Source organism: Pipra filicauda, unplaced genomic scaffold, assembly GCF_003945595.2.
Source record: "Pipra filicauda isolate LSUMZ 115617 unplaced genomic scaffold, ASM394559v2 scaffold51_size4534324_pilon, whole genome shotgun sequence".
In the NCBI taxonomy this organism is placed as follows: Eukaryota; Metazoa; Chordata; class Aves; order Passeriformes; family Pipridae; genus Pipra; species Pipra filicauda.
The window spans coordinates 2,786,383-2,809,180 of NW_024104665.1; the positions used below are offsets into that span (position 1 = coordinate 2,786,383).

Consider the following 22,798-nt stretch of genomic DNA (forward strand, 5'->3'; position numbering starts at 1 on the left):
CCAACCTGCTTTATTCCATATTTCTTAATAACAATAGCCAGATAAGAATGGCCCTACAATAAAACAAACACAAGTAAAACAGACATGTGTTTGCTTCCTCAGTACTTTACAATGTGAACAATCCAGAAGGACTACCAACTCACCTACTTTGGGCAATTTGTTTTTTTCTAGTTACTTGATTTGATTTGGTTTTTGTTTTTGTCTTTGTCTTTTTAAGTCATTAGTTCCTGTGTTGAGCTCTCCCTTTGCACTTCAGTGGTGTCCTAGTTCAACGTATGTTTCAGTAGCTAATTTACCAACCTGATTTCAGTGGAGTGCTCTCTTTTTCTGTGTTTACTCACTGTGACAGATTATTTCCTTAGCTTCCATTAATTTAGGCCTGATTCAAAGTCACATGAAAAACACTGGCCTTAGGAGGTTTTAAATTAACATCTCATCTAATACTTTGATTTTTATGCCCTTAATAGAGTTATGAAGTTTTAATTTTTTGTCTAGCAATTGGGAAAAGAATTTGAACCAAGGCATTTATTCCCAGTATTGCCAAAGTTCAGAGATGGTGAAAACTAGTCTGTATTTCTCTGACCGTGCTTGTTCCTAATGTTTCGTAATTACAGGTGAAACATGGATATTCCAAAAGAGTTTGGTGTACCCTAGTTGGAAAAGTTCTGTATTATTTCCGTAATCAAGAAGATAAGGTAGGTCCCTTACTTGTTTCTTCAATGAATGTAGACTTTAAACAGTAACTTACAGCTTTATTAAGGTACAATTGCCCTAGGCATTGTGCACAGATTTTCAACTTGGAAGGTTCCTATCTAATTGCTACTAATCCAGGGCACACCCTTCGGTCTCCTTCTACAGGACATGATACATGTTCTGCATCTCATCCCCAGCTGAAGGGGGAGACTGATTTGCTGACAGTTCAGGTGTCCCCTTCTGACAGGCATGAGACTCATTAGAAAAGTCCTAGCTGTCATGTACTTCTGGAAAGAGGCCCTTTCTAATATATGTTTGCAGGGGGCAGTGACTGCAGATTTGAAGAATTTAAATCTTCTTTTTATCCCTCAGTTGACTTCCAAATCCTGCTCTTTGGTATGTCACTGTACCTCCATAGTGCTGCAAGAGCTAGGACACTGGCTAGTCATAATTTTCACCTGCCCCTTTGCTCCCAAGGCATTGTATTTTGTCAAGAAACATCTTTTTAATGGAGGTGGATGAGAAACAAGATTTTGGAACAGTCCACTGAGCCATTATAACTAACAGTTAAAAAAATACCCAGAAATTTTCATTTTTTTTACTTCTGTCCTAAGCAAATAATCACAATGGAGCCAGTAATTAATAGCTTTTATGTAGAGCTAGTTATTCCCTTTGTCATCTTTTCCATTTCTAGCCATTTTTAAACATTCAACTAAACCTTATTTCAAGAACTATATGAAAAAGATAGCAGTAACCATCCATTAAAACATTTTATTTAAATTAAAACAATGTAATACAGGATCCAGGAATCACCTGACTAGAGTATCAATCTCTAGCTCATCCTAAAGAGACATTAAAATTAACTTGCAATTTCTCCTATGGATAGATCTCTGAATTTACACATTTTTACCATTGAAGATTTTGGAATTATAGCATGCCCTTTAGAAGCATTTAAGAATTTTGCTGGATTCTTGTGAATTTCCCTCACATTTGGTAGAAGTTTTGCTGCCCTTTTAAAGTAAAATTGAAACTAATTTGCTAAATTGTAATAAAATAAGGATTTAGCTTTTGTAAGCAGAATATGCATGAAAAATTTCCAAAGCTAGTTCATTTCTAATGTTCAACAATTTGCTAGTTAAGAACATACTTTCTGTAGCTGAATGTGTCTGTGCAGAAATAAATTACACAATCTGCAGTGGTTAATACAGTAATGGAGTCCATTTAAAAGGCTTCCTTTCAAAATGGAATTCAAATTAAAAAATGAGCCAACTGTGTTTTAGTTATACTTGGTGAATAAGTCAGTCTTGACTACTTATATGTGAAATGACATCTTTTGATTCTCAGAATCTTGTTCAAAAAGTTGAATGCTTCAGAAGCACTACAGAAAATACAAATCACCACATGTGTCTTTAATCCTCACTAGTGAAGGCACTGGAGCAAAGGGCCACCACTCTGTGATGTTTTCTTCAAATGACAGTATTATTAACAGCTCATTGTATTAAATCGCTATTCAGGAATCCCACCCCAGATTGAGTAAAACTTGCCAGCTACTCTCCAGTATGGTATTTTCAATTTTTAAAGAATATTTTTGGGAAGCCTCATCTACTTTTCACTGGCGCTGTGATTTCAAGACAACTAACTTCAGTAACCAAAGCTTCTTCACTGCACCATTAAATAACATTCTTTTGAACATCCTCATGTCTGAATGGCTAGAGAAAGAACAGTGGGGCTGTGAGAAAGGAGGGAGCTTGGCATAAAGGAGCCAGGAAGACTGTCAGCCTCTGTCAGTACTGTCACCTAATTGTGAAGATTTCATGCTGTATTTATGTTCGTAGTGGCCTCCTGTTGTTAATGGCTATGAAATAATTACTTCTGTGAGAATTTCCACTTGAATGGCTTTTTTATGTAAAACATTTCCTGATAAATGATGCAAGCTACATAAACAACTTAACATGGAAGTACTGTGATCTATCAGATTGGAGAATGAAACCAGCTGGAAGGTCTACCACACAAAAAACTTACCTTCTGAATTTGTAGCATGAACAAAACAGATACATCAATAATACATTCATTACTGCACTCTGAAATAACAAGATCATAATTAAAGTTCTGGGCTTGATGCAGGGAATTTTTGCTTGGAACCAGATCTGGAAACTCTGAAGAATGACTTCTCTCACCCTAACAGACATTTATTGCATTACTTATGTACAGAGGCAGAAAAGAATTTTTGAAAATCTCACCTTCAGACTTTGGCACGTCATTCTCCTTTTGCTTTCTGCAATAGATGGCGTATCTGACATTCCTTGGCAAGACTGAAAATGAACAAATACAAATAAGTATTGGTGGTAGTTCATGTTTTTCCTTCTATTTGCAGAATAAGAAAAAATTGTATATAATAATAAATACAATAACATATAATATAAAATCAGAGTGCACTGAAGTGAGTATTACCTCTCTCACCACTTGTGATATTTACTTTTAGTTTCCTCTTGGCCAAATCAAGCTTTTTGAGGCAAAGGTTGAAGAAGTTGATAGATCCTGTGATTCTGATGAAGATTATGAAGCTAGTGGTCGCAGTTTATTATCAACCCATTACACTGTTGTTATCCACCCCAAAGACCAAGGACCCACCTATCTTCTTATAGGATCCAAACATGAGAAGGTAGTAAACGGACATTTCTATTGGGTTTCAGTAACACATTTATGGATATGGTGCTGTGATATGAATATTTCTTGAGGAGGAAGAAGGGGACCTACAAGTCATCTGGCTTGTTGTTTGATATAATAAGCAAGGAGAAGGTTCTGATTTTTTAACATCGATCAAAATTTGTCTGCAAATTAATGCTGTTGTGGGTAAACCTTGTTAAAATAGACAAAAATAAGCAGGCTTGCCTATATAAGTAGATGGTGCTGAATATCATATATGCTGTAACTGGAGAATTTTGCTCACATACACTAACTTGTAGGCAGACCTGTAGCTGACCTTCCTGAGAGGTTTTAGGGTACTTGTATCCATTTTCACTGAAAAGATTAACAGTAGCAAAGACTGCCCTACTTAAGTGAAAGAGCAATGAGGGGTGTGGTTAAAACCATTTTTATTATCATTGCTTCATTGTTCTCAAATAATCTTGTAGACCTTGTTTTGCTTTCTGGCCTTATCCCCAGGTTAGTGGGATCTGGCAGTGATAAAAAGACACTTATGTAAGATTTTGGAAGAGGAAAGGAAGAATGCTCTGATAATTAGATATGATTTCTGAGGGTAAAAACTTATGAAGAGTGCCCTGTCCGATCTTCCTGGCTTAATGTTTGTAGCGTAGAGACAATGAATACATGTGTATTCAACCAAAGGCAAACTCCTTTGGGCTTCAAAAGGAGCACGTGATAGTGTTTGAACTTGAGAGCAAAATCCTGACGAAGCAGCTCCTTCCAACATGGAATGAGGGAACTGCTGTGTTTTTCTGCTTTAGGACACATGGCTTTATCATCTGACAGTTGCAGCTGGAAGTACCAGTGTAAATGTTGGATCTGAGTTTGAACAACTTCTTTGCAAATTATTAAATGTGGAAGGAGATACCAGTAAGTTTGTTTTCATTTCAACATCCTAATCTTCTAGTGCTTTTTTACTGAATGTACCTATGTATTGAACTAATTGCAAAACCTATATATTTTATCCTTTTAGCTTCTCAGATTTGGAGACATCCTACCCTTTGCCATAGCAAAGAAGGAATTACTTCCCCTCTTACAACATTGCCATCAGAAGCCTTGCAAACTGAAGCAATCAAATTATTTAAGGTAAAACCATAGCAGATGCCTTTTTTAACTGACTATTTTAGCTAAAGAATGGCTGTTAGCTGGCTTACTAGGAATGTTCAACAGATAAGAAAAAAGCAAAGAGAAGTGTACTTTTATCTTTAGTGGAGGTAACTAATGGACAGCAGCAGAATGGCCTCATATTATCTCACCAAAGACTATCACTTCCAATGTAAAGAGATTACTTTCGGTTGTGAGGAGCAGTTTAGGCTTCAACTTCTGGATTTCCTACTTATTTGGTAAGTTATTGATAAATTGCAAGTTACTAGAAAAATCCATGGCCATCATGAATGATAAAATTTTGTCTTGAAGTTCATAGCTCCAAAGAATGTACCAGCTTTGAGAATTGACAGATCTCTGCATTCAGAAAACTGTAGCTGAAATACCGTTGCTTTAATTAAATTCTGGAGGAAAAAGTACTAGGCGAAAGTTTTGTCATAGATACATGTAAATCATCTGGGAGACATTTTAATAACCAGAAGAAAAAGCAAAATTTAAGTTCAAGCATGTTATAGAGTACTTCAAATTGAGATAGAAAACAGACATTGTACTGCTCTTTTTAATAAAAAGAAAATATTTTCCTATGAAGTAGCTATTCTTAAAAGATGGATCAGATATTCAGTAATATAAATGGAGAAAATATTCCAGAGCAAAATTATTAAAAGTGTTTCACAACATTTTTTTGATTTCACAACATTTTTAAAGATTTTTATACACCTTTAAAAATATACATATGTATATGTCCCAGGAGTAGTGAAAAGGCCTTTTGACTAGGAGACACATAACAGATCATAACTGCTGAGCCACCGCTAGTTTCTTGAAAAATTTTGTCTGCCACTAAGACCTTACATCTTTCCCAGTTAAAGGCCAGGAAAGTGAGAGTATTATGCTGCAATGCCTTTAACCTTCTTTCAGGCTATAAAGTCTATTTCAGAGACAAAATAAAATTTTGCTGTTCCTTTTTCTGTATGTCATGAAAGAAGTTACAAGTTGGAAGGCATGGAGCTTGGATAAATGAATTTTCTCCACAAAACTTGAACAAGTCTAAAGACCAAATTCCCTGAAGCATCAAATAGCTGGGGAATTCTAATGTAATGGTTCAGATCTAGAAAGGAATTCAAGACAAGCATTGTATGTTTAGTCATGGCCACTTGTAGGCAAACTTTCCAGATGGTTTCTCTGAAATGTTTGAAACACTTTAAAGAAGTACATCCATCTTACTTTCTGCAATCCTGCAGCATGAAAGTTTAAAAGGAAATGTACTTATTTGATAAAAACAAATGTACATTTATTTGTAAATCACTTTTCAGACCTAGTTCAAATCACAGACACTTACCTAAAACAAATAAATAAGAGATTACTTGTATGACCTTTACAGAAACTTCATATAAATCAGTTTAAAAGTCAGATAGGGAATTTATTTAGAAACAGTCATGTTTTGGTTATTCAATTGCTGATAAAAATTAGTCTGTGTGAAAATCCACATATTTTCACATAGACTAGAAACAGATCAGGCTTCCATCCATTTTTCCTTATATCCTTTGAAAATTCCATCAACTATTATACAGAGTAAATGCAATAATGCTTTCTTCTAATACACCACAACAAATGCTTAACACATGGCTTTCCTGAGACAGTACTGGGGATAGGAAAGGTCATACTTACCCACAGTAAAAATACCAGGGAAAGCCAAGATGTAAATCAATGGCTCTGAGTTATGGTTTTCTTATCTGTGTATATTCTGCAGTGTTGTGCTCACTACTTGCATGAGCATTTTACATTATCTGCCATTGAGAGCTGTAGACTTTGCATTTCCAAGTCCTGTAGTGGGTCTGCTTTGTTCAGCATGTCCTTAAACTTGCATACCACTACAACTGTTGCAACTCCTGTTAATAGTTCACTCCATTAGATGCAGAGTGAAAAGCATGGGTTCTAGGAGGTGTTTTTATCTTAAGTCTCACTACATAGCTTTTTACTCCTTTTTTGCAGAACCAGCAGGGTTTCTTTAGTCTAGTGGTAGACTTATTGTGACTTCAATTAAAGCACACTTTTGTTATACAGAACATCTTAAAGATTTGTTGGAGCTTTTTGTATGTAAACTCACTTGCTTATTATTTTATATCTAGACCTGCCAGTTGTTTATAAATGCTGCAGTTGACTCTCCTGCCATTGATTACCATGTATCTTTGGCCCAAAGTGCTTTGCAGATCTGCCTCACACATCCTGAACTTCAAAATGAGATCTGTTGCCAGCTTATTAAACAGACTAGACGTCGACATCCACAAAACCAGGCAGGACCAATACAGGTAACCCAGGATTTATTTTAATGGTATCGATTTCAGCAGCAATAAAGAACTACACAGACTTCTTAGAATGGTAAAGAGACTATGCTCTTCTGTAGCATCTGCTTACTTAAACTTGGATAAAAAGCTGAGCTAATATCTTAATTACTGCTGTGTCTTCCTGAAACAAAGCTGATGCTATCCTCCAACAAAATACCTGTATCTGGTGATAGAGTACATCTCTGCCTGTGCTGTTTTTAAAGAGTGGACATAAAATGAGCTGTCTTCAAGTTAAGTGTTAAGTAAGACATCATGTATGAAACCTTTTCCTTAATTCTCTTTTACTGCTTCTTTCCTAAGAGAGGTGCTGCATCAGGAAGCTTGGTGGGCTAAATCACATGGCTTAATAGCATGAGTGTGAAGAGAAGCTGCAGTGCCATGTTGTGGAATTTCAGATATGCTCACAGCTTCTGATAGATATCACCTCTTGTATGCCATGCTGTTCTGCATGCACCCTGCATGCTAGGTTATAAATGCATACTTAAAATTCTTTACTTTGTCCACTGCCGGCTGTTCACTGATATCCAGATATGTGACAATGAAAGGAACTGAAATTGAAAGGAAAGCCAATATTAAAGAGTTTGCATAAAATTAACAGAACTGGAACAATTGTGCTTATGGTGGAGCAATATCTACAGAACTAGGAGATGGATCAGAAAATGTTACCATATTAAGGCTTCTGTAATAGTCATGTTCTTCTCTTGCCACAGAAAGTAGAACGTGACCAACAGACATACCTAGTATCTAGAAACAGCCCGTAATCCGATATGTGGTGAGACACTGGAACAGGTTGCCCAGAGAAGCTGTGGATGTTCCATTTCTGGAAGTGTTCAAGGCCAGGTTGAATTGAGCTTGGAGCAGCCTGGTCTAGGGGAAGGTGTCCCTGCCTATGGCAGGGGTTTTGGAACAATATTATTTTTAAGATCCCTTCCAACCCAAGCCATTCTGTGATTCAATTTGTGCATCACAAAACATTCACAAAGCTTTTATAGCAGACATAGCACATTCATATCAATTAACACACTGAAGTTATGTATGGCTGATGGAATTTAAACTTATTATAATCCTTCTTTGGTACTCTTCTTACCACGGGCAAGGCCTTCCCTCTGATGCAGGTAAACATATTGTTGCTATTGTAACACACTGGACTGATTTTTAAGAGCTAACACATTCAGTAAAATGTTTTCAGCCTGACACTAAGCTTTTTTAAGTCCTAAATTCATTCTGTAGTCTTCTACCCTTAATTGTACTGTGGTGTATACCTTCAATGGAGCTGATGCTATCCTCCATCAAATTACAGATATTTGATGATAGGGAATATCTGTGCCTGTGCTGTCAAATTTCTATTTAATATCAGGCAAGTCAGATAAATCAAGATGGAGAAACACCGTTTTTTAAATTTCAATATGAAGCACTGATTGTGAGAAAAGTAGTTGCAATATTAGTAAGTGTATATTCAGGGTACATGAGAGCAATCTGTATTAAGTGAAGCCTATGGATACATATTGAGCAACAACAATATACCAAATTATTGAATAATTGTTGTTTTCAATAGTTACTGTCTACTTGGTAGGAGGAAAATGTCTTATGTGTTGCTTCATCATATATGTAACAGGAGAGCTGAATTCAAATTTCACAGGCTTCTCATTTCATAGTGCTTGGCCTTGCAGCCTTAGTATTTTTTTCCTGTGTATTAAGTTTTTTATACAAACTGAGCTGCTTTCCCATTTCCAGCCCCAAAAGAAACTTGCTATATGCAAGGAAATAGAAGGAGAGCCTTGGCCTTTCAATGAGGTGACATGCTTATTTAGTCAGCTTTTTCTCTGTGTTTTGTTTTTTTCATTCCTATTTCAGCAGTCTCCACTTGGCACAGTAAGCTGCACTGCTGGCCAGCAGCCACAGCAGGAAGTTTTACGTTGTAAGATGTTTAAAACAGTGAATATATTCCTTTTGTTCAGGGATTGCAGCTCTTGGCTCTCTGCGTTGGACTCTTTCTGCCCCAGCACCCATTCCTTTGGCTTCTTAAACTTCATTTAAAGAAGAATGCAGATTCCAGGTGTGCCTAAATATTATTACCCAGCTTGTCAACTAGTCTTTCTGAAGTACCTTGTTTTCGATCTTTCCTGTAGTGTATCAGATTTTTGACATACATTTTAAAATTAATTTGAGTAGAATTGCTAGTAAAATATAGTACATGTTAATTCTATGCATCACTTGGGAAAGTTACCCCTTTTTTCAAAAAATACTCTGCAGTGGAACTCTTGACTGTATGTTGCAAAACCATGAAAACCAAAATATGATAGTTATTACACAACACACCCTGAGCCATGTTCATCTTTGGCACAGTTCTGCTGGCCTTGGTAGACTAATTCTCTTTCTAATTCCACGTGCAAAAAATGTGTTGGAAATCTCACAGCGTGAAATCTGAGTGCTCCTCCCATCTGGCATCCCCAGAGAGATTTACTCACAGTTTACTATCCTTTCAGTCAGTCCCCAAGAATTGCCTTACTTCTTTTTTTTGGTCACAGGACTGAGTTTGGGAAATATGCGATCTATTGTCAGCGATGTGTAGAACGTACCCAGCAGAACGGAGACCGAGAAGCAAGACCTTCCAGGATGGAAATCCTTTCCATTCTGCTTAGAAATCCCTACCACCATTCGCTGCCCTTTAGTATTCCAGTTCATTTCATGAATGGCATATATCAGGTAATGTCACGTAGACCACAAAACCCGAGCTCTCCCAACCTCTGGCTGTTAGCATGTACATGAAGTATTATATCAGGAAGAGAATTGTAAATGTTAAGGTAAACCTGGTTCAAGTTTCATCTTGTGCCAGTGTTAGCAATGGCAGGCACAAGGTACTTGTGATCTGATTTGATCAACAAAGAGTAAAGGTTTGGGGGAAAATCTTTAAGAGAAAATAAAAGAAGTAAAACCTCTTAAGAATGAAAAATAGCAAAGTTCTGTTTCTTATTTAACCTGACCACCGGCTGAATGAATTAGACTGAAGGAAAGGGAAAGGTATTAAATTCCACTTCCTTTCATCAGACATCTTGGAAGTTAAATCAGTGAAGGCCTGGAAGCACAGCTGTAACTCCCATTATCAGTCATGAAGGATAACCATATTTGTTACAGAACAAACATAGCTTCATTCTTAACTCTTGTGGGACTTCATTAGTCAAAGCCTGTAGGAAACTTTTCACAGGCTTCCATGCATGCTGCTTCACATCCTGGTTTGTGTTTCCAACTGTGAGAGATGGCTGAAAAAATTTTTTTAACAATTCGTAGTATTCTTAGACAGAAAGCAAGTTTTTATATGAAATCAAGGCTATATCAAATAAACTTTTCATTTCAGGTTACAGAAGAACTCTGCTTTTTTCACCACTAAGTTTCTTAATTGCTTACTGCTTCCTGCTTGCCCAGTAAAACAGAAAAAAAACAACATGTGTTTAAATCAACCTAAAAGGTTTCAAAACTGAAGTTTGGAGAAGAAAAGGAGTAATTGCTCATTAGTTATTTACTGGTCAAACTTGTATAGTTCCAAGGGCTAAGAAAATTGTAACTAAATTGTAACTAATTGTAAAAATTGTAACCACATTTGTAAAAATTGTAATTAAATTACTAATGTCTAAAAATTACTAATTTTGTAAAAATTGTAACTAATTTAACTAAAATTGCAACGAATTGTAACTAAATTACTTTAATGGAATTGGCAACTAAGCAATTATAGAGGTACTGAAAACTCCTGTATTCATCTCGGCAGCAGATTTTTATTTTAATGCCAGCCACTGAGAAGTACAAAACAGAAGTCCAAGATCGATTTTCAAGACATTTTTTACCAAGAGTAAAATTTTTTCACCAAGTCAAATACAGGAAAACACCCTCAATACAGATTTAAGTGAACATCAGCAACTGGTATCTGTATAAAAGCCATTTGCAATCTCTTGCTAAAATGCTTCAATACTAGTAACAACGGACAAAAATTCATATTTGGGGAAGTAAAACTTAGAAGGCTCTGTATATTACTGACCTATGTACTGCTGACAAAGCAACATTTGTAAAATTTTTTGAATTTGCCAGAATAGATCTGCCATCTAATATCCCTCTGAAGTTGCACATGATGAAAAATTATTAACTGATCTCATTTGTTTCATCACTGTATTGAAAAGTGGAAGAAATCATAGTCTTCTTAATTTTTCAAGTGGTATTTGTCACAAAAAGCGCAGATACTAGACTGATACCTGTTACATACATTTTGTAACAGAAATTCAAGTGTACAAGTGCAAAGAAACCACTATAAACAAAGAAAATAAACCCAAAAATATTACTTTTGGAAGCATTTTGGTAGTGAATTTGATTTGGTAAACAAAGTAAGATAAGGTACAATCTGCTGAGAAGTTAATAATTTTTGGATAGAGTAAAATTCCACTAAATTGACTTGCCATGTGGAAATCTTTTCCAGATCCTTTCTGGAAATTTTTAATTTTCAATGAGTTTCAGTAAGTTAATCACAGAGGATAGAATGGGTCCTACAATCCCAATGTTATTGTAGAGGTATTATATTTCAAAATTTTCAATTTATGGAAAGGGGGGTATATAAGCTTGATAGCAAAATCCTTTTTGGCTACTTTTTTAGGTTGTTGGGTTTGATGCCTCTACCACAGTGGAGGAATTTCTGAACACCCTGAACCAAGATACAGGGATGAGGAAACCAGCTCAGTCAGGATTTGCACTGTTTTCTGATGATCCCTCTGGCAAGGATATAGAGCACTGTCTTCAAGGAAACATCAAGGTAAACAAAAGCCTTTAATGAGCTCTGCGTGTAAAAAACCAAAGTATCTTCATTTGACAGAGCTCTCCTCAGGAAATGTAAAACAAAATATTTTTCAAGCTGAAAAATAACTGTCTTTAGCTTTTTTCTCTTAATGTGAAAGATTTTTTTTAAAATCACTTTTTTAATTGCTTAAATTCATTCAGTTAACTATACTTAAAAGCTAATAGGACATTGATATTATTCAGAGAAGTAACAGGTGAGTTAAAAAAAAGTAAGCTGTTACTAATCACAGTTCTTTAAAACTAAATAGCAGTTGGAGTCTAACATGGATTTAGAGATTTCAGTTAAAATTTCTGATTTAGTTCCAGAAGATGACCATGTGATGTCCAAGAAGACATTGATACTGGAGTGGAGATCCTGGGGAAGAAAAAGAAGAAAGGGCTCTTTATCTAAATACAGAATAATTTTAGGGTTCAGTTTAAGAAATTTCCAATGAAAGGCTTGTCATTGTTCTAAATTTTAGTTTCCTCTATTGCTAGAATTAAATTCTTTGCAGTAAAGAGTGAAAAAAATGCAATATAATCTGTGCTTTAATGAGGTATTAGATATTTTTCAAGCCTTTTAGCAACTAATGAATTATGAATATTTTGTACTTCTACCAAAGTAGTCTTTTGCACTCTTTGGCCAGTGTTCACAGCTGCACTTTTGAGTTACAAGGTGCAATACAACCTGGCCTTAGTGACAAACAGTTTGTCATCACAATCAGCCTTCTTCCTGTACCAGAAAAATTACCATCTGGAAAGCAGAATTCCTAAAAGATGTACTTATTTTCTAGGTAACTGAAACTTTAGAAGCTACTCACATTACTGCTTCCATGAAGGCTCTTTTATGAAGGAACAGTGACATGAGGTCCAGCAGGGCTCCTAGAACCTCTGTTTCACGTTCTCCCCATGTGCCCACCTGCCCTCCTGCACTGCTTGTTGTGAACCACTTCTGTTGTGTTTTATAACAAACTTCACACCAGCTTCATACCATGGCAGTTACTGGAAAGGACCTGAAAAATTCAGGCATGCAGCAGAAAGAGAAGGCAGAGATCAAAGGCATTTGATTAATTATATAACAACTCACTGTGTATAATTACACAGTCACTGGCTTCTGCTAAATCAAGTACCTGGCCTTTCCAAATAAGCATGTTAGGGCTCGCTTCCAACGTAGTACGAGTGTTGCAGGATAAGCAAACAACAAAAATGTTAATTATTAAATGTTCCAGCTAAGAAATGCAAGTGAAGTTATACTTCAGTAAGCTTAAAAATTCAAGCTATGTATGTTTCTGATATGTAGAGGATATTAAAATAAGTTGACAATTTCTATTCAAAGGTGTTTTCAAATAGGAAGACATGGCAAAGTCCGTTTTGTATTGCTTTCCTTCTAGATCTGTGACATTATTTCAAAATGGGAGCAAGCCTCCAAAGAACAACACCCTGGGAAATGTGAAGGCACAAGGACTGTACGCCTTACTTACAAAAATAGGTTTGTTTAGCAAGTATAATATCTCTGCCTTGTCCCCAGATTTGTTTTTTAGTTTCTGCAGTTTCTTCATCTGAAAAATATTGGCTGACTCGAAGCTTGCAACAAAAATAGTAAATGGGTGTAACTGGAGAATTTTTTTTAATACAGTTCATTTTTTCTAGTCCTTAAGAGATGAGCAGAACTGAAAAAAAAAAAAAAGCCATAACTGAAATCAGAGGACTGAAATTAAATACTTGTCGAGTAGTTGAAGTGCAAGTGTTGTTCTGCTAATGTGTTTTGACGCTGACATAAACATGTCACATTCAGAGCAGATACTGCTAATCCTCAGGGCTAATGCATTTCCCTGTCTTCTTTATTTAATAACTTTCTGTCTTTTCTGTAGGCTTTATTTTTCAGTTCAAGCTCATGGGGAGACAGACAGAGAGAAGCTGCTGCTAGTATATCAGACAAATGATCAAATAGTCAATGGACTTTTCCCAGTAAACAAAGAATTAGCGATGGAATTGACAGCTCTTTTAGCCCAGGTAATCTTTATGCATGAGTGACTCACACAGCAGTTTTACAGGTTAAATACTTTAATAAGCAAACTGGTCCAGGATTACTTGACCTCCACCTTTTTTATATGATAGTGCAGGAAACAGACTGGGCTGGAATCTTGTGTAAGGCAACTCTGGATTTCAAGTGGAAATGCTTTACAGCATAGGCTGCTGGGCCATCACTATGGATAAAACGTGCTTTACCTCTTACACAGTCAGGCCTTCTTGGATTAAATATCATGTACCATTTATTCATTCACTATTCCTTACATGGTTTCTGCAAGTTAATACTCCAAAGTAACAGCTGTTAATGAAAGTCTTAAGACTCCTTTACTAGACATGGTCTTGATAAGATCTGTGTTATATTTAAAAAATTAAAAGTTCAAAGGAAGGTTATTAAGAAAGTTACTTGATGTTGTTATTCAATAAATGTAAACTGATTTGTGTTAGCTGGAGATCTAGCAATCTCAGAGCAGAACTAGTATTATATTTGTACAATTTATATTTGATGTTTAACTTTTTTCCATGGGAAATAGAAAATAAGAAGATTACTTGCATAACTTTTATATTGGTGAAAAATTAATTGGCAAACTGGTTTTCATCTTATACTTGGTAATACAGATTGAAAGACAGTTCATAATATCCACCTAGAAAATTACTCTGGAGTAACAAAAAATATTCTTTATGGACATCCCATTAGGTAGAGATTGGAGATTTTGAACGGCCTTTCTCAACTCCAGCAGGGCAAGTTACTTCCCAGTCCAAGTCCAACCAAACATTAAAACAAGTTTTGGAGAGATTCTACCCTAAGAGATACAGGCAAGGTTGTTCAGAGGAACAACTAAGGTGAGATGTATTTTGTGATTCATATTCTCTAAAAATCTAGGAGTGAAACAAGGAAGTTTTAAATTGTCATTGGGTACAATTTACTCTTGTGCTATATTTGCCTAAACCTGTGTTTGAAACTCATTTTCTTGCTAAACTGAAGAACCCGTTTCCTCTGCATGTTTCTAATCTAAAAAAAAGGACCATCATTAAGCACACATTCCAGCAAAAGCTGTACCAATTACTACACAGTGTTACAAAACCCAGTGATTTTGAAATTCTTATTTTTCTTTTCAGCAAATCTAAATTAAGTCTGTGCACAGACTAAAGAGTTACTGAAAGTAAAGGACATGAGGATCTGACCTGTTTGCTATTCTAATGTGCAATCTCTGGCAGCCAGTCAGATTAGCAATATGTTAACTTCGTGGACTTGCTAGTAAGGTATCACTTAATTTACAATGAATAACCTTCAAGTCATTTGAATCAGCACCTACTAACATGAAAACGAGCGAAACAGTGTCAGTGATACAGCAGTTTTGAAGTCCAGCAAACATCACAGAAATGTCTTCCTCATTCTTCAGTACAGAGATGAGAAAACTGAAAGCTATTATCATATGCACATAGCAACATTATTACATTCTCAGAAGACAACGTGGGCATTCAAATGTATATGCATAACAAAGAGAAATTTATGCAATTCATTTCAAAGAACAAATTATAAGAGGTCCTGGATTAGACTAACTCATTGAAGATAAGTCAGATATCTGTTGAACTGTTCAAGTAGTCCCTAAACTAGTTGGCAGAGCTGGAAGTCTGCGGCAGGGAAAGAATCACTCTATACCTGCCCTGTTGCTTGTATTCTTTTGCCAAGGGTGCGGTGCTGATCAGAAGCACCCTTTTTGGTAGCAGTGCACTAAAAAAAAACAAAAAAACCCAAACCCAAACATATCTTCCACATCTGCTACTAGCCACAGGTGGATATGTGCTAAGCTGGATGGATTTTTGGAATGACAACTGACATAGCTGTTCAGTACTGATAAAGGTAGATTGATTCTCTGTAGAGACACATTAAAAGCTGTCCCAGACTTTTTCCCTTTATGCTGCAACTGCTACATCAATATTTAATCATAACGTTACAGAAATTAGAAGATACTTCATAACGTTCATGTGCATTAAAATATTAAATGACACTTTGGATTTATTTAATACTGTATAAGTGATAGTTGTTGTATTAACTTAAGTTATCATTTTAACAAATGCATTATTTTTTTGCTCATTAAACTCGCTATGGGGAAGCATTTAAATTCCTTTCAATAACTAAATTACATACTTCATTTCAACAGACAGCTTTGTCAGCGATTGTCTACAAGATGGATGGCTCTCCGGGGGCACAGTGCTGCAGACTGTGTGCGCATTTATCTCACTGTAGCCAGGAAATGGTCTTTCTTTGGTGCCAAACTGTTTGCAGCAAAAGTAAGAAACTTTACTGAGTTCGAGTGGTGGGGTTTGTAAAGATAAATATAATTTGCAAATAGTAACACCTTTTTGTTGAAAACAATTGTGTTGTATATGAGGTGATTGGATCTCTTGTGAAATTACTAATTTGTTTAAGTCATATACTGGTGAAATATAATAGCTGTAGTACTAAGTATACCATAATAGTAACTTTCCAATACACTTATTGCTTGTTTGACATTATTAATCTAGGTAGTATCATTCAATTTCCTTATATCTTAGCTTGAGATAGCTTTTTAATGTTAGACTTTTTTACCTCATAACTGGTAGAACATTGAAAAGATATCATTAACTGGCTACGAAAGCTGAACCTTGCAGAAGCACTTAGTGTTGTTAAGGGTATTTAGAGCACTCCCTTCTGTCCTGGCCTCTCTCAATTTCTCTTAAACCTTAAGAGTATCTTAATTCTCTTGATTCAAGTGACATCTGTGTTAAACAGAACTGTCACCTCATGCCTTATGTTTTATTAGGTAATCCCATCGTATCTATTATATATATGTATATGTATATAAAAGCTTATCAGCACTCCATTCTTTGTTTATGTACACGTATGAGCTAATGAAAAAACGTTAACACCTGCCTTTTACTTTAACAAAGAGACTATACATTTTATTGGTCTGAGCACCGGGGGAGGTTTCAAGAGTATTAGGTTGAGTTCATAATTCTGCCACTGGCTGCCTACATGGCTTTGGGCAGCTGTTTCAGTTTCTTTTCTGAAATTTACACTGAGGGGGAACTGATGTAAGATCTGTGGATGGAGAGAGGTCTATAATAGATGAGAGTTAATAATTGTACACACATTGCTTCATTTTGAAATAGTAATTAAAGAACATTTCTCTTTTTAGCCTCTGTCAATATCCTCTGATGACAAGTCCTTCATATGGTTTGCTGTACATGAGGATGGCATAAGCATCCTGGATTACAGTTCTATGGTAAGTGAATTTTCTGTTTTAATTTTGGTTAAAGTAGATTTTAGTAGAGTATATGGGGAGATTCACCAGCATAAAAGATGGCATTAGCCTTCCATGCTAAGTTATCTAGTCTTTCTCTTAAAGCAAAAATTCCTTCCTTTCAAAATGCTGTAATGTTATCATCATTATAATAGCACTAACAATAGAAATAAGTAATGAATTATTTGCACAGAATTTATTTTTGTTTATCAGATACAGTTTTTATATCATTTAATGAAATGTTAATGTTTTAATCATTCAGATGTCAGGAGATCCATAGTTACAGTTCTTACAATAACATTAATTTTCTTTTCCTGGAGACTTCATTTTCCAATATTATTCATAATACATAGACTCTGCAAAGAGCAGTTACTTTAAAAGATTGTTATTTTCATTGTATTATTTTTGTTTAATAGTAGGTAATAAAACCCAGTGTCATTTAATTATGTCATTTTTGGCTCTGATTTTTCTGATTTTTCTTTGATTTGCAATACAAGTTTTTGCAAAAAACTCACGGTAATCAGTGAAAAAAAGCAGTGCCTGAGAAGATCCCTGCTTCCATTTATATCCTGCAAAGAAACAGAATGGCATGGTGCTATTAGCAAGTGCTAATACTGAATATCAGAAAATTAAAATCTCAGCTTTATAATTGTACTGATAGAGGCCTTTTCATTACATTTCTTTGCAGTTAAATAAATAATAAAACGAAGAATATGAGGAGAGCAAACAGCAGCTCTCTGTAGGGAATAAGCAAAATGAGTTTGCATTAGACTGCAGAAAGCCCTACAAACACTATCTACTCCTAGAGCTGTGGCATTTCTGTAGAGCGCTGCCAGTTTACAGTATCAGCAGGCCTCACTTGTCGTTCAAGAAACCCTCAGTTTCCAGGGGTTATTCTGATTTTCTGTAGGAAGGATCAGGGCTATCAGAAATGATGTTGCAAGGGGTAGAGAAAATACTATTTCAAAATTAGGGCAAAAGGGGGTTTATTAACCAAAGGACATTGTCAGTTATTGTAAAAATACTGTCTGACAATGAATTTTAAATGTGAACATCTGCAGCAAATTAATATGAGTTGTAATGATAAATTAAATGTTAATCTTAACTTGAAGGCCACTAGTGTGGTTTTAAACATTGAACAGTAACAACCAAGGCATGGAAAACTGAGGAGCCTTGAAGAGCATTTATTTTTCATCAGGGATGTTGAAAAAAGAGAACGGAATTTAATTTGTGTGTATGCAAACTACATATTGCTGCACAAAAAGAAGTCCTGGAATTAAATTCTTTTAGATGTCTCATACTCTGCTATTTATTTAGACACTGCTTCAATTTCAAATGGAATTGCTAAAATTAACTTCTCTCAAAGTCAGTCAGGACTCGTTTAAATGGAATTACAGACCTGAGTTCAAACCCGCTTGTATCTTTGATCTGATTAATTTGGAATAGAAACAGAGGTCAAACTGCAATGAAAATTTCTCATCATGAAGGTCTGAATGAAGCTATCCCAAAATTCAGTTAATTTCAAGACTCATAAGAGGCTAACGCCATTGAAAAATACATGTGTAATTATATTTTTTAAAAGAAAAATTTGTCATAATCTGTTTTTCTTGCACTGTCCTGCTTAATGGCTTTGTGTTTTGTTTTGGGGATTTTCTTTTTTAAGCGATTAACGGTTACGTATTCATATAAGAGCCTGATGACTTTCGGAGGCTACCAAGATGATTTTATGTTGGTTGTTAACAATGCTCAGACAAAGGACAGAACAACTGAAAAACACCTTTTTGCCATGACAAAACCAAAGGTTGGTATATTACCTGAAACAGTTTCCCACCATCTGCTTTTGTGCTATCTCTAGTGGGTAATCCTTAACAGATGTGAAAGATGAAACACCTTCTTTAATCCTAGCATTGTCAGATTATTGACTTTTGTTAGATGACTTTAAGGTGCAAAATAATTAGTAATGTAAGAGCTAACTGTGGCAATACTGATGTGTTTCTTTTCATGTCCATTTCTGTAACATTGCAGACTTTTCATAGAAGGACAAAGAAGGGTATTAAGGACAGAAATTATATGCAGTACCTAAAACCTAGTCTGTTTGCTTGATCAGCACCAGAGATAATTTTTTTAAAAGTATGTTTGTGTTCTGCAGTGAAATTGTAGTACACACCATCTGAAAAATCAGTCTTGTGAAAAATCTGAGGATATTTTTACCTTTCGTAAAAAGAAATGTTCATGCTTTTCAAATCTAGAGTCTCTCCTTCCCTGGTAAGATTGACTGTATTTCTTTAAAAAAAAAAAGATTTTGCTGTTAGTCAGAACAATTTGTGAAACAGAATACAAGATTCCACATATAAATTGGGGTCAAAACACAGCTGTGTTTTCATAAATAAGTGTAGTAAAATACATCTGTTCAAGTTTCCCTCGGATTGTGCTGTTACAGAATCACAGAATGGCTTGGGTTGGAAGGAACCTTAAAGATTACCTACTTCTGCCCTTTCCTAACATGGACAGGGACACCTTCCAATAGCCCAGGTTGCTCAAAGCCCCATCCAAGTTGGCCTTGAACAGTTCCAGGGGTGGGGCATCCACAGCTTCTCTGGGCAGCCTGCTCAGTGTCTCATCAAGGTTTGTATGGATCACAGAGAGAAAATAGGATAAAAAGCTCTGGAAAGTCTTTATTCCCTTTATCTACCCTGCATCTTGACTTCTCTGAGCACTGGAGATTTTCTGGCAAAACTGAGGGACCACATTGTGAAAGCTTTTTCTCGGAGTGTCATCATTTTGGATTTCAAAATCTCTCTCAAAGTGAAAGAAGCCATCTCTATGAATCATTTAAGACTGTGGGAGACAAAGTATCTTTGATATGTAGTGATGGGAATAACATTACATTATTTGCAAGGAGCAATAGAAAAAAGCTTTATTAGGTATCTCCTCTCTCCCCATCATTAATTTGTAAAGTACAAGTACTTTTCCAGTTGATGGTGATTGTCACTTGCTAAAAAGTTAGCTATTTTTTCTGCAGTCAAAACACATCACTATTTTTCAAAGAGTTTTGTATGTTCCTGTTATAGATTCTTGAGATCACTCTACTGATTGCCAGCTACATTAACAACTTTCATCAGCTGAAAGGAGCTGCTCATCACCTCTCTGCTCCAGCATTACTGGCACCTCAAAGTGGACAGAAACTCAAGGAAATGGGGAGTCAGCCACTTCTTGCGATCAACAGACCAACTAAATGTCCCACTTTGTTATGAAAGGATTATGTATCATGATAATCTTCATTAGAGGGTTTCTACACTGATAGAAAGCCTTCTGATGTACAAGACATAGAGCATAAGCAGGTCCATAAACAAAAGAAAGGTGGACAGGTTTATATTCATTTCAGAGGCATGTAACAGGAGTAGCCCTTTAATTAAAGCCCTGGCCTGAACTGGAATGATGAGCCACTTTAGGGATTATGCTTTACTGGTGGTCACTTGTGCCCACAATTGTTCCTTGGCATTGGGAACAATTGTTCCCTGGCATTGGGAACAATTGTCTAGATTTTAATAGATTTTTCCAGATATATACTCAGGGACCAAACTCTCTTCAACTCTCTTCACCTGTTCATCTCTATTTTTCAAAATTATACCAGTTGTATAACCTTCATTTTGAAAAGGAATTTTGTTTAAAAGAACAGTCAAATACAAAACAATTTCCACTTCCAGAACTATTTTTATTTGCAATACAAGGACCATGGGACTAAAAAGAACGAATTGTGTGTAATTGTTTCTCCTCTAAAAAAACCCCAAGCATAAGCACATCGTGTAACTATTACAAGAAAGAGTATTCTCATGATACACTCTAGGCTTTGTTATACAGCTATTTTACTTGGCAAATCTTCAGCCTTGGTCTGGTCACTTTCTAAATAAACCCTCTCTGCTCCAGCCTTTTGAAAAAATCTAAATTGTAAGGGCACTGTTTTTTAGTATAGTTTTGTTAAACTGTACCTAATTTCTTTAATCCAGAATAATAATATAATGCAGATGGCAAGAATGACTCACAATTCAAAACACAAGAATAACACAGAAAACCATTGCTCGAACTGTTGTGAGTAAACTTGGAGACATATAAAATCCATGTATAATATGTTTAATGTATATACATTGAGTCATAATATTATTTTGTAAAAGTCATGGGTTTTGTTTTTAATTTGTATTTATACATTTCATATTATAATACAAATATAATGTTCTTGCACACTGAAGACATAATGCTGCATCTGCACTATTGGACCTGGGAGCACTTTCCAGTTGTCTTTTTCAGCTGCAAGCCTCAGTGCTACATAGGGTCAAATGTATAGAAATTACACCCAGGGTTTTTTTCCTTCCTGTCCTCTCATTTTCATTTCCATGCAAATAAACTACTTCTACAGGCTCTGAAATGGATCAGCAGCATAATCCAATAGATAATTTAGGTTCAGCCATAAAGAAGGTATTCAACATAAATCACTGATTTATATAGATTTTACAGTTTCCACTTCTGCTCATGCTAATAATCATGGATCATTAATCCCTTATTGCCAGCCCTCATTTTTTGTTTGTTTTTTTAATTATTATTACTTAAAACTGGAGTAATTTCACAATTGAAAATCTCTGGTTTATGATATTTAAACATTTCAGATATATACATACTCATAGTGAGAGAAAAGGAATTTCCAGCTGTTTGCCCTCTGTGAAAGGTAGGGAGTATCCTCCCAAAGAATTAAAACAGACTGGAAGGGAGATACAGGCCATGAAGAGAACATGGTCTTAAGTGGAAAGGCAAACAGGCAAGCTGACTTGATAAATACATTTCTTCAGAAAGCTTTTGAAGTTCTTGCCACAGCTACTTCAGTCCACAGGGCTCAGACACCACTCCATGAATGGTACCGTGGGCCAACGCTTTGTCTTGAAAATTACAACGAAATAACACACCTACTTATCTAGATGCTTTCACATTTGCAAGGTGGAAAGAACTTCCTGGTAACTTCCATCCCTTGGTGGTAGTTGTGGCACTAGACCCTTCTCTTTGACTGAGGAAGGGCCAGCAGCAGGAGGTTTACCTCCTCATAGGCAGCCAGTCTCCTGCCACCCTCAAGGGAAGCATATTGGGAGCTACAGGAGACCTTGGCACCAACAGCATCATCTTTTTGTGTTGCACCCTATGTGAAGTGATAGCATGGTGAAATTCATTTAGGAATTAACACCCCTTTGCAATCAGCAGAATAGTTACATTCCAGATTTGAGGTTGGCAGGGTGTTTACAAATTCAAACAGATGCTACTAAAGTGTCTCAAATATGATGACTAGAAACTTCAGTTTACAAACACAAAAGCCTTCATGTCATTGTGAAATTATGATAACCTAGAACACTCCAACTAGTAATTCTTTCCTAGTTGTCCAGTTTCAAATGATTGTGGTTCTGTTATTAGAAGGCAAAAAAAGTGGAGCATTTTGGTAGTGAGTTTATCATATAGTTTTTAAAATCTTTGTTAAACTTGGAGACAACATGATATACAATACAAACAGCTGATCTGCAGAATCGAGTTTTTTAAACAGCTTTCATTATCAGAGCCTTACAAACAGTTGTTTTATAAAGCAGCATACAATCTATGAAGCAGAGTATGACCTTCCTGCCTCCCTCTGGATAGGTAACTCTAGACACTGCTTTGCTTTTTAGTGTTCAGGTCTCGCTGCTGCAGAAACAATTCATGCATTAGTTTCCCTTTTTATGGCAGCACTTTCCAGACTTACTACTACTAACTGCTCATTTTAGGTCACCATTAATCCCATACAGCCACATT

The 22,798-nt window shown here is 35.8% G+C and overlaps 1 protein-coding gene and 1 long non-coding RNA gene across 3 annotated transcripts in view; one reads left to right on the top strand and one right to left on the bottom strand.

Annotated features, from left to right (window-relative positions):
* PLEKHH2 (pleckstrin homology, MyTH4 and FERM domain containing H2) overlaps positions 1-20,408 on the top strand; it is a 52,879-nt gene extending 32,471 nt beyond the window's left edge. Inside the window, exons 16-30 of the mRNA XM_039386960.1 lie at positions 615-695; positions 3,176-3,355; positions 4,161-4,269; positions 4,373-4,485; positions 6,630-6,809; positions 8,804-8,901; positions 9,374-9,551; positions 11,482-11,637; positions 13,052-13,149; positions 13,532-13,673; positions 14,386-14,531; positions 15,854-15,983; positions 16,871-16,957; positions 18,639-18,776; positions 20,047-20,408. Coding sequence (XP_039242894.1) covers positions 615-695; positions 3,176-3,355; positions 4,161-4,269; positions 4,373-4,485; positions 6,630-6,809; positions 8,804-8,901; positions 9,374-9,551; positions 11,482-11,637; positions 13,052-13,149; positions 13,532-13,673; positions 14,386-14,531; positions 15,854-15,983; positions 16,871-16,957; positions 18,639-18,776; positions 20,047-20,229 — 2,019 coding nt within the window. The 3' untranslated portion in view covers positions 20,230-20,408. The remainder of the gene's footprint in view (positions 1-614; positions 696-3,175; positions 3,356-4,160; positions 4,270-4,372; positions 4,486-6,629; positions 6,810-8,803; positions 8,902-9,373; positions 9,552-11,481; positions 11,638-13,051; positions 13,150-13,531; positions 13,674-14,385; positions 14,532-15,853; positions 15,984-16,870; positions 16,958-18,638; positions 18,777-20,046) is intronic.
* The window catches only part of LOC120324409, a 25,787-nt gene continuing 2,989 nt past the window's right edge, over positions 1-22,798 (bottom strand). The window contains exons 4-5 of one of the 2 annotated variants that reach the window (XR_005565696.1): positions 2,934-3,005; positions 1-53 (exon numbers count right to left, since the gene is read on the bottom strand). This is a non-coding gene — a long non-coding RNA (uncharacterized LOC120324409). Of the gene's footprint in view, positions 54-2,933; positions 3,006-11,812; positions 12,037-12,481; positions 12,674-22,798 lie in introns of those variants that run through there. The other variant, XR_005565695.1, reaches the window with a different exon arrangement.